The sequence below is a fragment of the Coenobita brevimanus genome, chromosome 79 (assembly GCF_032717465.1).
Source record: "Coenobita brevimanus isolate Jiangsu-jjx chromosome 79, ASM3271746v2, whole genome shotgun sequence".
NCBI classification, from domain to species: Eukaryota; Metazoa; Arthropoda; class Malacostraca; order Decapoda; family Coenobitidae; genus Coenobita; species Coenobita brevimanus.
In genome coordinates this window covers 7,668,568-7,685,109 of record NC_137032.1, presented here as the reverse complement: position 1 = coordinate 7,685,109, position 16,542 = coordinate 7,668,568, and the positions used below count along the sequence as shown (strand labels likewise).

Genomic DNA, 16,542 nt, shown 5'->3' with positions numbered 1-16,542 from the left:
CCAACGTGATACTATCCCATAATTCCTGCTTTAGCACTTTAACTACCAGTGTGAAGCAATATACAGCTTGGATGAATCAGACTGAATATCATTATCACCCAACCTCCAAGACACACCTTTTCATATTAGGCTTCAATAATATAACGGATGCCATGATTATTTTCATCTGTAATTCTAAATAAAGTAAATCACGAATGGATAATGAATGGATAACCATTTTATAATTCACTGTAGAAAACATTGACGGTCCTCTAGTCCATGTTGGGAAAGAAACAAACCTGTTATTCACAGTTCAACTGTTCGCCGACTCGAGTGTGTGCGATAGAGTGATGACTAGACAACGACCCGTCATCCGGGTGGAAAGGAGCTTGCACCCTCCATCTTGACGGCATCATGGTCTATCTGGGATTGTACAGTCGGCTTCAGAAATTCGTTTACAGGTATTTTACTACCTGGGACAAAATGATCTGGTAACACTGTCAAGAGGGAGGGAAGCAGACGTACGATAATCACAGTTCTCAGGTCGGGAGCTATCCTGGTAACTGATGCTCTTTTTAACTTGTCATCTAAGTACACTCACTTGTCTGTGAATACAAGGGCTATATAATTTGTCATTGCATTAGACATAAAAACATACACATCTCTCTCACACTGTCTGCTTGGAGGCGTCTACCACACGATGCTTTGTTTTACATTCTCAGATTATTATTGTCACTTTACTGTTGACCAAACAGGAAGATAATACTCTATCATCCCAGTTTCTCAGCAAAGTTTATTAGACATATAACCATCCCCCTCTCACAATATCCCCAACATAAATCTCTCTCTCTCTCTCTCTCTCTCTCTCTCTCTGAGGGTATGTAGCGGGTTATGTAGCAACTTCCCTATTTCAAGTCTCTTCATTAAAAAAAATAATAATAATAATAATGCAGATCTAACATTCACACCTCTGACAATTTTATTAGTCACCATCGTCACAGTAGTCCATCTCCTAGTTTCTCATTTTATTAGACAAACTATAAGTTTAAACATTCCTTTGTTTCTACACGTCCCTAGCATTCTGGCCAGTCGCTCTTTCTCTCTTCACCTTCCTCCCTCCCTCCCTCTCCCTTTCTGAACGTTGCTTCAATTAGTAATTATAATTACATTACGAGTTAGTATCAACAATCGATGACTTTATCATACAAATTAAAGTTGACGATCACAGCATTCGTTTGTTTTCATACCTTATGCACGCACGACTAGATACATATTAATAATTGTGCTTAGACTACTTCATGGGGCGAAGGAGAATGATTAGGAGGCAAGGCTGTTCTTGGGTGCAGAATTATTATGAATAGGTTAAACCACGAATATACGAAATACAATTTATTAGTGTGGAGAGAAGGACGGCGTGGGTGTGGTGGGATTAAGAAGGCTTAAGTGTGTGCGTGTGTGTGTGTGTGTGTGTGTGTGTGTGTGTGTGACCGGTGTGTATATATATTTATATTACAGTATATATATATATATATATATATATATATATATATATATATATATATATATATATATATATATATATATATATATATATATATAATTAATGCAGTAAACACTCTCAACATAATTCAAATTTTCGGCCCACCTCAGGCCTTCGTTTGACATTCCCAATCATTATGTTATGACTAGCTATGATATAGAGTCTCTATTTACTAATGTTCCTTTGGCTGAAACCATAGACTTAATTCTTGATGATTATAAACCAAGTAATTTTTATGGTTTAGATGGAACCCAGGTTAGACAGTTATTAGAATTTGCTACATCTGAATCATGTTTTCTGTTTAACAATGTTCTTTATAATCAAGTGAATGGTATCAGTATGGGCTCGTGTCTTGGACCTGTTTTTGCCATTGCGTTTTTGTGCAATAGGAAGATTTCATGGTTAAATAATTGTCCCAGTGAATTTAGACCAATTTATAATAAGAGATGTAGATGACTTATTTCTAATTTTCAATAATGAAGAAGCTCATCAAAATTTTTTTTATTATATTAACAAACAAAATAAAAATATAAGGTTCACATGTGAAGTAGAAAATAATGGGAGTATATCATTTTTAGATATAAATATTGCTAAAAGTAATGGACTAGTAACAGGGGTACATAGAAAACCAACTTTTACAGGTCAAGGCTTAAATTGGTACAGTTTTTGTCCGATGATATACAAAACTAATGCAATTAGAACTTTACTGAGTCGAGCATACAATGTTTGTCCGAATTATATAACTTTGCATGAAGAATTTCTTAAACTTAGGGATTATTTTCTGAACAATAATTATCAGATACACATATATGATAAGTATTTGAAGTCTTTCCTCCATACTAAACTAAAAAGTAAATCTGTATGTTTTGAGGTGAAAAAATTAGTTTATGTTAAAATGCCTTTCTATGGAAAAATCAGTTATTAGTTTCGCAATCAGGTACTTAAAGAATTAAAAAACAGTTTTCCTTCTGTAAATTTTAGGATTATACTTACTAATGACTTTAAGATCAAGAATTTTTTCAGTCACAAAGATAGAGTGCTTACTCCTCTATGTTCAGATGTTGTTTACAAATTTACATGTCGTAGTTGTAAGGCTGGGTATATTGGATGTACAAGTTGTTCATTCAAAATAAGAATATCTGATCATATGGGAAAGAGCTACAGGACAGGGCAATATTTACAAGAGATGGCTTTTTCAGCTATTAGAGAGCATTCATTAACCCATGACCACCCTTTCTCTTAAAGTGATTTTCAGATAGTAGCTAAATTCAGTAATTCGGCTGATGCTTTACTAGAAGAAAAATTACTAACAGAAAAGTATAGACCTGAAATCAATGTAGCAAATAGTACTTAATGGTCTGTTCGAATCTATAGGTAGGTTTGGTTTGCTTCAGTTTGGGAGGAGTTTGAGTTTAGTGTTCGAACAGACGAATGATGTTTCAGTGTGGGGTTTGAGTAGTTTTCTTTGGGTCTTCTCTGAGTGATTCTTGGCATTTCTGTTTACCTAAATTTAACTTTAAGAAAGCAGATTGGGGGTACTACTCACGGGTCGCCAATCTAGATATATCGGGAGATAACATTGACGAGAAAGTTTCACACCTACAGACTTCCATTATACACGCAGCTGAGGCTGCTATTCCCAAGACATCTACAATTCCAAACAAGCGTAGAGTTTCGTGGTGGACACCAGATTGCCGACAAGCACTCACAAAGCGCAATAGGAGATACAGGATTTTTGAGAAACAGCCAACAGAATCAAACTTTATTGCCTACAAAGCAGCTAAGGCTGAGGCAAGGAGGACAATTAAAGCGGCAAAACGGAATAACTGGCGTAGTTTTGTGTCCACGGTGAATCGCTCCACCCCACTAAGTCAGGTCTGGTCCACCATAAATGTACTAAACAACAAGTACACCCGGTCACCAATCACCACACTTGAGGTGGCCGGGAATGTCATTGACGATCCCGTGGATATTGCCAATACTATTGCCGACCATTTTGCCCAGGTAAGCAGCTCAGCCAACTATGATCCTCGCTTTCTCCACCATAAGCGTTCGGCTGAGCTGCAAAACTTAGACTTTGCCACAGAAGACGGAGAGACCAGCTACAACTCCGAATTTACGTTAGATGAACTTCTCCTTGCCCTTAAATCCTGTAAAGGCTCCAGTCCCGGTCCATCCACCATTACGTACGGTATGATCCAGCATCTTACTCAGGCCAACCTGAGTAAGCTGTTAGCGGTGTACAATGAGATTTGGGCGTCTCGCACGTTCCCAAACTCATGGCACTACGCGCACGTCATACCGATACCTCGCCGAGACGGTCGCCTTACGAGTCCCAGCTCGTTTCGACCTATTGCGCTAACTGATTGTCTATGTAAGGTCTTTGAACGTATGGTTAATAAAAGGTTACTTTTTGTTTTAGAGTCGAAGGGTGTGTTAAATGATCAACAGAGTGGATTCCGTAAATACAGGTCCACTCTGGATCATTTAGTGCACCTGGAGCATTGCATAACCGAGGCTTTTGCCAATCGCGAATTCATGATAGGAATTTTTCTGGATATTCATAAGGCTTATGATATGACCTGGCGAAACGGAATACTACGTAAACTCTACGCTTATGGTTTAAGAGGTAATTTGCCCATTTTCCTTCAGAACTTCCTTACTGACAGAATGTTTTCTGTCAGGTTACCCTGTAACGTAACTTCGGACATATTTGTCCAAGAGAATGGGGTACCACAAGGAAGTGTGCTTAGCCCTACTTTGTTCAGCGTTGCCATTAATGACATTCTGTCGTCCGCTTCCGTCCCCAGGACGATCAGATACTCACTCTATGCTGATGATTGTGCAGTGTGGCACTCTTCCCGCAATGCACAATCCTCGGCACAGCAGATTCAACTGGCACTTGAATCTGTTCAGCGTTGGGCCCTGGAGTGGGGATTTAAATTTTCCATCTCTAAGTGTGTCGGTGTTGTTTTTACTCGTAAACTTAACGTACCTCCTTTGCATTTAACTTTAGATAATCAGCCGATACCTTTTCAAAATTCAGTCAGATTCCTGGGTCTACATTTTGACAGTAGGCTCAGTTGGAGAACACACATTAATCATTTGCTTGCTTCTTGTAGTAAAAAAGTAAACATCCTTAAGTTTCTTTCCGGTAAATCGTGGGGAGCAGACAGAACGTCTTTATTGATGGTGTATAAGTCCCTTATCCGTTCTAAGCTTGACTATGGCTCACAGGTGTATGGGTCGGCATCGGATGCTGTACTCCGTAGACTGGATGTGCTTCAGAATGTATGCTTGCGTATATGTCTCGGGAGCCCTTCGGTGTACTCGTGTGGAGCGGTTGGAAGTGGAGGCTAATGTGCCTCCCCTCCGTCTACGACGTGACCACCTGTTATTTTCTTATGGTATCACCACCCACCGTAAACGCTCACTTGGTCTTCCGACTTGTCGGATCCTCCTACAGTGGGAATACCTGCTGTATGCGGCCCTCAAGCCGGTGGCTGTGAGGCTTCACTTCCTCTGTGAGGCGTTAGGGTACGGCCTTTCTAATGGGGATCAGGTTTTAACGTCAAAAATAGCGCCCTGGGAGTCACTTGCCACCACATTCAACACTGACTGGCTCCCCGTCGCAAAGTACAAGGCGCCGGAGGTGGAGGTACGACAGTTGTTCCGGATGATCCTCATTAGACACCTAGCGTCATTCCACTTGTACACCGATGGCTCTAAGATGGATGAATGTGTGGGTGCGAGTGTGTGGTCTACGGAGTGGCGCATCCGTTTTCGCTTGCCCCCCCGTACGTCTGTATTCACTGCCGAATTATTTGCCATAGATCAAGCTATAGACTTTGCTTTGCGTTCAAATCACAACAGTTTTGTCATTTTTTCGGACTCTAAGTCAGCCCTTCAGGCAATTCATTCATGTAGGACTGATTCACATGAGGTCCTGGGCCGCATTATCAATAAGCTGCATACATGTGCTAAATCCTTCACTCTGATCTGGGTGCCTGGTCATTGCGGTATTTACGGCAATGAGCAGGCTGACGTACTAGCTAAATCAGCTGTAGAACTCGAGGAGACTTGGGACGTTCCTCGTGAGCTACAGTCTAGTCTCTCTTTCGGGAAAGAAATCAATTAATCTTCTGTGGCAAAGTCAGTGGACCGACCTGGCAATTCCATCAGTCAAAAGGACCATATGTGACTGGTCCAGTTCCTCTCGAGGAAACAGACGGGAGGAGGTCGCTTTAGCCCGCCTCCGCATGAATTCCACCCTAATAACACATATGTTACCATATATTAACAGACAATTTCCACCGCGTTGTACCACCTGTGACGCAGTGTTATCTATTAGTCACATCCTTTTGTACTGCAGTAGGTATGCTGGGGAACGTACCTCTCTGGCTGCCTACTGTAGGACAAATGCGCTCCCTTTCACACTTGATTCTGTCTTGGGTGATGGGGACGTTGGTGTGACTAATAAATTGATGACTTTCCTGAAAGAGACCAGATTACTCAGAGAGTTGTGATTTATTTTATGAACTTGGTTGTGGTTTCCTTATTTATTATATATATATATCTTTTGTTTTTATTTTTTATTTTTTGTATATAGGGATATGGTTTTTGACATATGTAAATACGTCAATACACTTTTATATATTTGTGAACTGCAGGAGGAGGTTACATTTATATAAATGTGTATTTTTTTTTCTTTTGTTCAGGACCAGTAAATTTGATTGTTTTTTATTTTTATTTTTTTTTTTTTATTTTTTTTTTATTTATTTATTTTTTTTGTATGTATATATATATGTATATATATGTGTATATATATATATATATGTATATATGTGTGTATGTGTGTATATGTGTGTGTGTATATATATGTATATATGTATGTGTATATATATATGTATGTATATATGTGTGTATATATATGTGTATATATATATATATATATATATATATATATATATATATATATATATATATATATATATGTATATATATAAATTTGATAAGTATTTGATTATTTTGTAGTAGAATAGTAATGAGTCTACATATGATGTATAGATGGAAGTATTTGTCCTGGTACTATCCATGTATACTGATGTATTCTTTATTACTTATTATGTTTCATAATCATGAATAATAACTTAATATTGGTATGAAATAGATGCAAATATTTCATATCATTATTTTGGCTTTCATGATTATCGATTCTTGCTGGCCTAATGCCCCTTCAGGGTGATGGCCAAATTTGTTTAAAAAAAAAAAAAAAAAAAATTCTGTTTTCACTTTTTTGCATGGTCGCGGAGAGTGTGGACGTGTTTTCTAGCTCTCCTCCCGCATAGGGCTGCCTTACCAGCATTAGCTTTTTTTTTTTCAGCCATTAGGGTGTTTTTTAAATAAAGCTAGGCTAGATAGTACTAATTTTCCTCCCCTCCCTGTTAGAGACACAATAGGTGTTTGTGTCTTTCTAAGCTTACCTTTGCTTATCGCCCACGGAGGGTCCCCCCCACTGATCGCTCTGGGGCGTGAATTGACACGGTCGGGCCTCCCTGGAGTGGTTTGAGAGGGCAACCTCAGACATAGGTGTTTGGTCCCAGGTTGATTGTCCCTTGGTCGTTTTCTCTCCTTCCCACTTCCCCCGTTAGGGGGGAGTGGTACTACGTCGGACGCCCCTACTGCCTCCCCCCCCTTCAGGGGGGGAGGCGGTCCTGACCGACCCCCGACTGAACCACAGACTGACAGCCTCCAGACAAACAGGCCCCAGACTCGAACCACTCTTGACATTCCTGTACATAATGCACAGTTTGTGACTCTCCATGCTCTTGGTTCCACTCCCTTGAGCAGTATCAATCCTTTCATCATCAAGAAAGTGATTGATTACTGTGCTGGGGAGGTGGAACAAGTAAAAAAACTTGGTAATGGAGACCTTCTTATCAAAACTGTAAACACATCCCAGGTTAAAGACTTAATGAAACTGCGTAAGTTCCACGAATATGATGTCGAGCCGAGGATCCCGTATTCCATGAATTCCTGCAAAGGTGTTATCACCTGCAGGGATCTCATGGTTATGGATGAGGACGAGATCATACGGGAACTTGCTCAGCAGGACGTAACCGGTGCCCGGTTTATTACTAGATATGCCGAAGGCGTGAGGACGAAGGCTGCTACTATTGTCTTGACTTTTGGCAAAGATTCACTCCCAGACCATGTCAAAATTGGCTACGAAATTGTTAATGTAAGGCCTTATATCCCTAATCCACTTCGTTGCTTAAGGTGTCAATTATATGGGCACGGTGACAAGACTTGTCGGGCTTCTCAGTCAGTGTGTGACAAATGTGCAACACAGGGACATGATGCTGAACACTGCACATCGGAGACGGTACGTTGTTTTCACTGCAAGGGCGCACACTCCACTTCCTCCAGGGATTGTCCCAAGTGGAAGGAGGAGAAGGAGGTCTGCGCAGTGAAAGCAACTGAGGGCATTTCCTACTACGAAGCTAGGAAAAAGGTGAAGGAGTTGCATGCAACTCCCACGCCGAATAGGTCCTATGCTTCGGCGGTAATGTCCCGTCCCATGATGTGCTCTGTTGAAACACAGACTGACCCTGAACCTGTTCCTCTTGCCTCACACTCTACCTCTCCATTTCAGCCTCTTGTCCAATCCAGCTCTCAAACTGACATCCCCACTGCAACTTCCTACTCTCAGGCTGCTGCTGCCTCTCAGTCAGTAAAGCCTAAACAGAAGTCTGACAACTCTAGTAAGAGTAATATGACCACCCTTTCAAAACAGCCACGTCCTCATGTCCTTCCTGCTCCTGGTCCAGCGAGGGAGAAAAAGTTTAGTTCTTCCTCGGGGAGCTCTGGGAGCCTAGTTATTGATGATCATTGTATGGAGGTTTCCATTAGTAAGTACCGGGATAGGTCCCCCGGTAGCCACTCGCCTGGCAGCGGGCGGTATAAAAAAGCTAAGCATACTGGCCCCTCTCATAAATCTTAAACCGCCACATTCACTGTTACAATGGAATTGTAGGACTCTTGGGAGTAAATTCCACAATATAGCAATTTTGCTATCTATACACAGGCCAGACATTGTTTGTTTACAAGAGATGCGCTTGGTGGATCACCCAGATCCTCCACAGTTCAAACACTACCATTCGTACAGAAGATATGATGGTCATGGTGTCGCCATATACACCCACAAATCACACCCACAAACGGAAGTGATTCTAAGTTCTACTCTGGAAGCTGTCGCGTGCAGAGTAAAATTTAATAACACATATCTGTCTATTTGTTCTATCTACTGTCCTCCCCGTGGTCCCATTGATGGTGATGCTTTCACTTCACTAACCCATCAACTTCCGGGTCATAAATTAATTTTAGGCGATTTTAACGCCCATCACTGTCATTGGGGAAGCTTGAGGAGTGATGGCAGGGGGGAGCAAGTAGCCGACCTCATACTGCAGTCAAACCTCTGTCTTCTAAACAATAGTAGAGCGACTCGTGTAGATGACCAAAATGGTAACATGTCATGTATAGATCTGTCCTTGTCATCTCCCGATATACACACTAACATCTCTTGGGGCCCATATGACGACTCGATGGGTGGCGATCATTTTCCAATCTGTCTTTCTTATGCACGTGACGATTCTCGGCCTCCTCCACCACCTAAATTTAACTTTAAGAAAGCAGACTGGGGGTACTACTCATGGGTCGCCAATCTAGATATATCAGGAGATAACATTGATGAGAAAGTTGCACACCTACATACTTCCATAATACATGCAGCTGAGGCTGCTATTCCCAAGACATCTACAATTCCAAACAAGCGTAGAGTTTCGTGGTGGACACCAGATTGCCGACAAGCACTCACAAAGCGCAATAGGAGATACAGGATTTTTGAGAAACAGCCAACAGAATCAAACTTTATTGCCTACAAAGCAGCTAAGGCTGAGGCAAGGAGGACAATTAAAGCGGCAAAATGGACTAACTGGCGTAGTTTTGTTTCCACGGTGAATCACTTCACCCCACTAAGTCAGGTCGGGTCCACCATAAATGTACTAAATAATAAGTACACCCGGTCACCAATCACCACACTTGAGGTGGCCGGGAATGTCATTGACGATCCCGTGGATATTGCCAATACTATTGCCGACCATTTTGCCCAGGTAAGCAGCTCAGCCAACTATGATCCTCGCTTTCTCCACCATAAGCGTACGGCTGAGCTGCAAAACTTAGACTTTGCCACGGAAGATGGAGAGACCAGCTACAACTCCGAATTTACGTTAGATGAACTTCTCCTTGCCCTTAAATCCTGTAAAGGCTCTAGTCCTGGTCCATCCACCATTACGTACGGTATGATCCAGCATCTTACTCAGGCCAACCTGAGTAAGCTGTTAGCGGTGTACAATAAGATTTGGGCATCTCGCACGTTCCCAAACTCATGGCACTACGCGCAGGTCATACCGATACCTCGCCAAGACAGTCGCCTTACGAGTCCCAGCTCGTTTCGACCTATTGCGTTAACTGACTGTCTATGTAAGGTCTTTGAACGTATGGTTAATAAAAGGTTACTTTTTGTTTTAGAGTTGAAGGGTGTGTTAAATGATCAACAGAGTGGATTCCTTAAATAGGGGTCCACTCTGGATCATTTAGTGCACCTGGAGCATTGCATAGCCGAGGCTTTTGCCAATCGTGAATTCATGATAGGAATTTTTCTGAATATTCATAAGGCTTATGATATGACCTGGCGAAACTGAATACTATGTAAACTCTACGCTTATGGTTAAAGAGGTAATTTGCCCATTTTCCTTCAGAACTTCCTTACTGACTGAATGTTTTCTGTCAGGTTACCCTGTAATGTAACTTCGGACATATTTGTCCAAGAGAACGGGGTACCACAAGGAAGTGTGCTTAGTCCTACTTTGTTCAGCGTTGCCATTAATGACATTCTGTTGTCCGCTTCCGTCCCCAGGACGATTAGATACTCACTCTATGCTGATGATTGTGCAGTGTGGCTCTCTTCCTGCAATGCACAATCCTCGGCACAACAGATTCAACTGGCACTTGAATCTGTTCAGGGTTGGGCCCTGGAGTGGGGATTTAAATTTTCCATCTCTAAGTGTGTCGGTGTTGTTTTTACTCGTAAACATAACGTACCTCCTTTGCATTTAACTTTAGATAATCAGCCGATACCTTTTCAAAATTCAGTCAGATTCCTGGGTCTACATTTTGACAGTAGGCTCAGTTGGAGAACACACATTAATCATTTGCTTGCTTCTTGTAGTAAAAAAGTAAACGTCCTTAAGTTTCTTTCCGGTAAATCTTGGGGAGCAGACAGAACGTCTTTATTGATGGTGTATAAGTCCCTTATCCGTTCTAAGCTTGACTATGGCTCACAGGTGTATGGGTCGGCATCGGATGCTGTCCTCTATAGACTGGATGTACTTCAGAACGTATGCTTGCGTATATGTCTCGGAGCCCTTCGATGTACTCGTGTGGAGCGGTTGGAAGTGGAGGCTAATGTGCCTCCCCTCCGTCTACGACGTGACCACCTGTTATTTTCTTATGGTATCACCACCCACCGTAAACGCTCACTTGGCCTTCCGACCTGTCGGATCCTCCTACAGTGGGAATACCTGCTGTATGCGGCCCTCAAGCTAGTGGGTGTGAGGCATCACTTCCTATGTGAGGCGTTAGGGTACGACCTTTCTAATGGGGATCAGGTTTTAACATCAAAAATAGCGCCCTGGGAGTCACTTGTCACCACATTCAACACTGACTGGCTCCCTGTCGCAAAGTACAAGGCGCCGGAGGTGGAGGTACGACAGTTGTTCCGGATGATCCTCATTAGACACCTAGCATCATTCCACTTGTACACCGATGACTCTAAGATGGATGAATGTGTGGGTGTGAGTGTGTGGTCTATGGAGTGCCGCATCCGTTTTCGCTTGCCCTCCCATACGTCTGTATTCACTGCCGAATTATTTGCCATAGATCAAGCTACAGACTTTGCTTTGCGTTTAGATCACAACAGTTTTGTCATTTTTTCGAACTCTAAGTCAGCCCTTCAGGCAATTCATTCATGTAGGAATGATTCACATGAGGTCCTGGGCCGCATTATCAATAAGCTGCATACATGTGCTAAATCCTTCACTCTGATCTGGGTGCCTGGTCATTGCGGTATTTACGGCAATGAGCAGGCTGACGTAAGCTAAATCAGCTGTAGAACTCGAGGAGACTTGGGACGTTCCTCTTGAGCTACAGTCTAGTCTCTCTTTCGGAAAGAAATCAATTAATCTTCTGTGGCAAAGTCAGTGGGCCGACCTGGCAATTCCATCAGTCAAAAGGACCATATGTAATTGGTCCAGTTCCTCTCGAGGAAACAGACGGGAGGAGGTCGCTTTAGCCCACCTCCGCACGAATTCCACCCTAATAACACATATGTTACCATATATTAACAGACAATTTCCATCGCGTTGTACCACCTGTGACGCGGTGTTATCTATTAGTCACATCCTTTTGTACTGCAGTAGGTATGCTGGGGAACGTACCTCTCTGGCTGCCTACTGTAGGACAAATGCGCTCCCTTTTCACACTTGATTCTGTCTTGGGTGATGGGGACGTTGGTGTGACTAATAAATTGATGACTTTCCTGAAAGAGACCAGATTACTCAGAGAGTTGTGATTTATTTTATGAATTTGGTTGTGGTTTCCTTATTTATTGTATATATATATATATTGGTTTCCTTATATATATATATATATATATATATATATATATATATATATATATATATATATATATATTTTATAGGGATATGGTTTTTGTACATATGTAAATATGTCAATACACTTTTATAGATTGGTGAACCGAAGGAGGATACATTTATATAAATGTGTATTATTTTTTCTTTTGTTCAGGATCAGTAAATTTGTATTTTTTTTTTTTTTTTTTTTTACATAAATTTGATAATTATTTGATTACTTTGTAGTAGTATACAGTAGTAATGAGTCTACATGCAATGTATAGATGGAAGTATTTGTCCTGGTACTATCCATGTATACTGATGTATTCTTCATTACTTATTGTTTCATAATCATGAATTATAACTTAATATTAGTATGAAATAGATGCAAATATTTCATATCATTATTTTGGCTTTCATGATTATCGATTCTTGCTGGCCTAATGCCCTTTCAGGGTGATCCCCCCAAAAAAAAAAAAAAAAAAAATTATGTTTGAGCTTTTATACTGGGAGGATGGTTGATTTTACTTGCCTTTATACTTGTTTATTACTTTTTTTTTTAGTTTCATGGTTCAATAAAGTTGTTATTTTCATCAAGTCTGAGCTGACTGTATAGAACAATTGTAATACTTGATGATGGCCTGAGGTGGGCAGAAAATTTGAATTATGTTGAGAGTGTTTAATGCATTAATTTTACTACTATTCTGGAAGTTGCGATGTCCAAGATCGCCTGCAGATGTCTTACTTAGAGTATATATATATATATATATATATATATATATATATATATATATATATATGACGGCACCAGTAGTATCAAATAAAAACCTTAATTAACAGCGAAATCGCAAGGTCATACCTGGGTTGTTTTTCTGGGTGCTCCTGACCGCTGCCGATCGTTTAAGGTTCCTTCAGCCCCCCATCTTGTAACCCATTTGTGGACAGTAGGCCGTGAAAGTCCCATATGGTTGGAAATGTCTGTCATCGACAACCCGGCTTCTTTTAATCCTATTATTTGTGCTCGTAGCGCTATCTTCTGTTTTAACGGGCGGCCATGGTGTGGTCGTGATGGAGCACAGAGTTCGTCTGTAGGAACGCCAGGATTGCTACCCTCATCATCAACATGGTGTGTAGTGAGCAGCCAGGCATCCTAATCTTCAAAGGCGTTGAGTAATTCACCACACTCGCCCGGAAAATGCTTTGTATGTTTAGGCTCCTGAATTTCCGTGCAAACCTCGAAATAAGTAAACAATGAATATAAACTGAACTGTGTTATGTAGTCATGGGTGCAACCGAAACATACTGTAACAACTTGTCAGTCACTCAGTCACTCACAAGGCTATATTAATGTCATATATTAAAACTTGTCCATTTACAGTTTTGCATTACGTATTATACTATTATCTTCATTATTAATAGATATTAACAAGCACTCACAAATGAAAACAAAGTGCTACATAGTTTTGGGAAAGTAATTGAGATAACATCAACTCACCCAGTTCGGGGGATCTTGCAATGGCAACTATCCTTACACGGCTGCGGTGTTTTGGGTATAGCAATAGCATGGGAGTGTGTAAGCGCCATTATCATGTGACAATGGCCACGATATTGAGATCTAACGTTATATAAGACACATGCAAGAAAATTTCTTGAAAAAAAAATATATATATATATACTGTATATATATATATATATATATATATATATATATATATATATATATATATATATATATATATATATATATATACATATATATAGATAGATATAGATAGATAGATAGATACATACATACATATCTATCTATCTATCTATATATATATATACCGGTCACACACACACACACACACACACACACACACACACACACACACACTAAGCCTTCTTCATCCCACCACACCCACGCCGTCCTTCTCTCCACACTAATAATTTGTATTTCGTATATTCGTGGTTTAATCTATTCATAATTCTGCACCCAAGAACAGCCTTGCCTCCTAATCATTCTCCTTCGCCCCATGAAGTAGTCTAAGCACAATTATTAATGTGTATCTAGTCGTGCGTGCATAAGGTATGAAAACAAACGAATGCTGTGATCGTCAACTTTAATTTGTATGATAAAGTCACCGATTGTTAATACTAACTCGTAATGTAATTATAATTACTAATTGAAGCAACGTTCAGAAAGGGAGAGGGAGGGAGGGAGGAAGGTGAAGAGAGAAAGAGCGACTGGCCAGAATGCTAGGGACGTGTAGAAACAAAGGAATGTTTAAACTTATAGTTTGTCTAATAAAATGAGAAACTAGGAAATGGGCTACTGTGACGATGGAGACTAATAAAATGATCTCAGAGGTGTGAATGTTAGATCCGCATTTTTTTTTTTATATAAATGAAAAGACTTGAAATAGGGAAGTTGCTATATAACCCGCTATATAACCTCAGAGAGAGAGAGAGAGAGAGAGAGAGAGAGAGAGAGAGAGAGAGAGAGATTTATGTAGGGGATATTGTGAGAGGGGGATGGTTATATGTCTAATAAACTTTGCTGAGAAACTGGGATGATAGAGTATTATCTTCCTGTTTTGGTCAACAGTAAAGTGACAATAATAATCTGAGAATGTAAAACAGAGCATCGTGTGGTAGATGCCTCCAAGCAGACAGTGTGAGAGTGATGTGTATGTTTTTGTCTGATGCAATGACAAATTATATAGCCCTTGTATTCACAGACAAGTGAGTGTACTTAGATGACAAGTTAAAAAGAGCATCAGTTACCAGGATAGCTCCCGACCTGAGAGTTGTGATTATCGTACGTCTGCTTCCCTACCTCTTGACAGTGTTACCAGATCATTTTGTTCCAGGTAGTAAAATACCTGTAAACGAATTTCTGAAGCCGACTGTACATCTTGCTTCTTTGTAATAACTAATGCTTCCGTTTTCTCTGCATTTATTCTCAAGCCTCACTCTCCACTCTCCGCCATGGCAGTCAAAGAGGTCCTTTTTGTGTGTGGGTGTGGGGGTGCGTGTATCTGTAATTAGGTGTATAATATTGGCATATCTCATAATGTTATTTTTCTTTCATCCTGCACTGAAGAACATCATCCCAACAGTTACACTCATTATTGTCTTTCCATGTGAATGATATACAAAGTACACAAAGTATACACATAAATAATAAAATGTAGTTACGAAAATGCAAGAAACAGATAATAGAAAAATACCAGAAAGGTTGAATGGATGGGAAAGGCTGATGGTAAGCTTGTCAGGACGAGCGTAACAAAGTAATCGAGGTTGATACAAAATGTGTTATAGGCCTAAATCAAGTACAAAGATTGCTAATATTAAAGTTTAAAGAACACTTATAAAATCAAAACAGATAAATAGTGCAGAAAATTAGCCATTGACGGTTGATATGTTAGGTGATTTGTGGATCAAACATTTGTTGTGTATTTTTTTGCGACCCCCCTCATCCAAAAAAAAAAAGATGCAAGATAAACTATGAAGCATTAAGGGAAGAGTTACATAGTGTCCAGATGAATATTTTTAAAAAGGCTATTGGTACCAGGTAGGGAACCGTTTTTCTTCTCTTGTGATCAATTTTTTGTGTGAGACCACATAATTGACTAAAGTCTTAATTTCCTTTTGTAATGCAAGTAAATTGTTACCGGTGATAAAAGAGAAATTAAGAATGCAAATGTTCGAATAGTATTCAAACATTGAAGAACAGCAAGAAAATTATTGCATCAGCCTGTTTTCCACCTCACATTGGACAACACATATAACCCAGTCAGGAAAAACTTCCATTCTCAGACCTTCCTGTGGTGGTGGTGTCAGCCTGGGACGCAGACAACGACGCAGACGGCACCAACGCCCGCCTGACGTACTCCATCGAGAAGAATGTGATTGATGAGATTTCCGGCGAGGCCATCTTCAGCGTAGAGCCTGACACTGGCCTCGTGAGGACGGCCCTCTGCTGCCTGGACCGCGAGACCACGCCACAGTACACCATCCAGGTGGTCGCATCTGACGGTGGAGGATTCAAGGGTGAGTGTATTTGTGCATCACAAGATTCATTATTTTTTTAATTTACTTATATTTTTTTTTTTTTACATATAGTCATGTGTGCTTTAACCCTAGCACTTCCATATACGAGTATCATATGCAATTGGTAATTAGTGATTTTATATATATATATATATATATATATATATATATATATATATATATATATATATATTGTGTGTGTGTGTTCTAGTTGACTGACCCCTCTGAAATCTGTTT

General features: G+C 40.3%; 1 protein-coding gene across 1 annotated transcript in view; it reads left to right on the top strand.

Annotated features, from left to right (window-relative positions):
* The window catches only part of LOC145408996 (putative neural-cadherin 2), a 364,003-nt gene that overhangs the window by 116,418 nt on the left and 231,043 nt on the right, over positions 1-16,542 (top strand). The window contains exon 7 of the mRNA XM_080279567.1: positions 16,072-16,305. Within this exon, the coding sequence (XP_080135693.1) occupies positions 16,072-16,305 (234 nt within the window). The remainder of the gene's footprint in view (positions 1-16,071; positions 16,306-16,542) is intronic.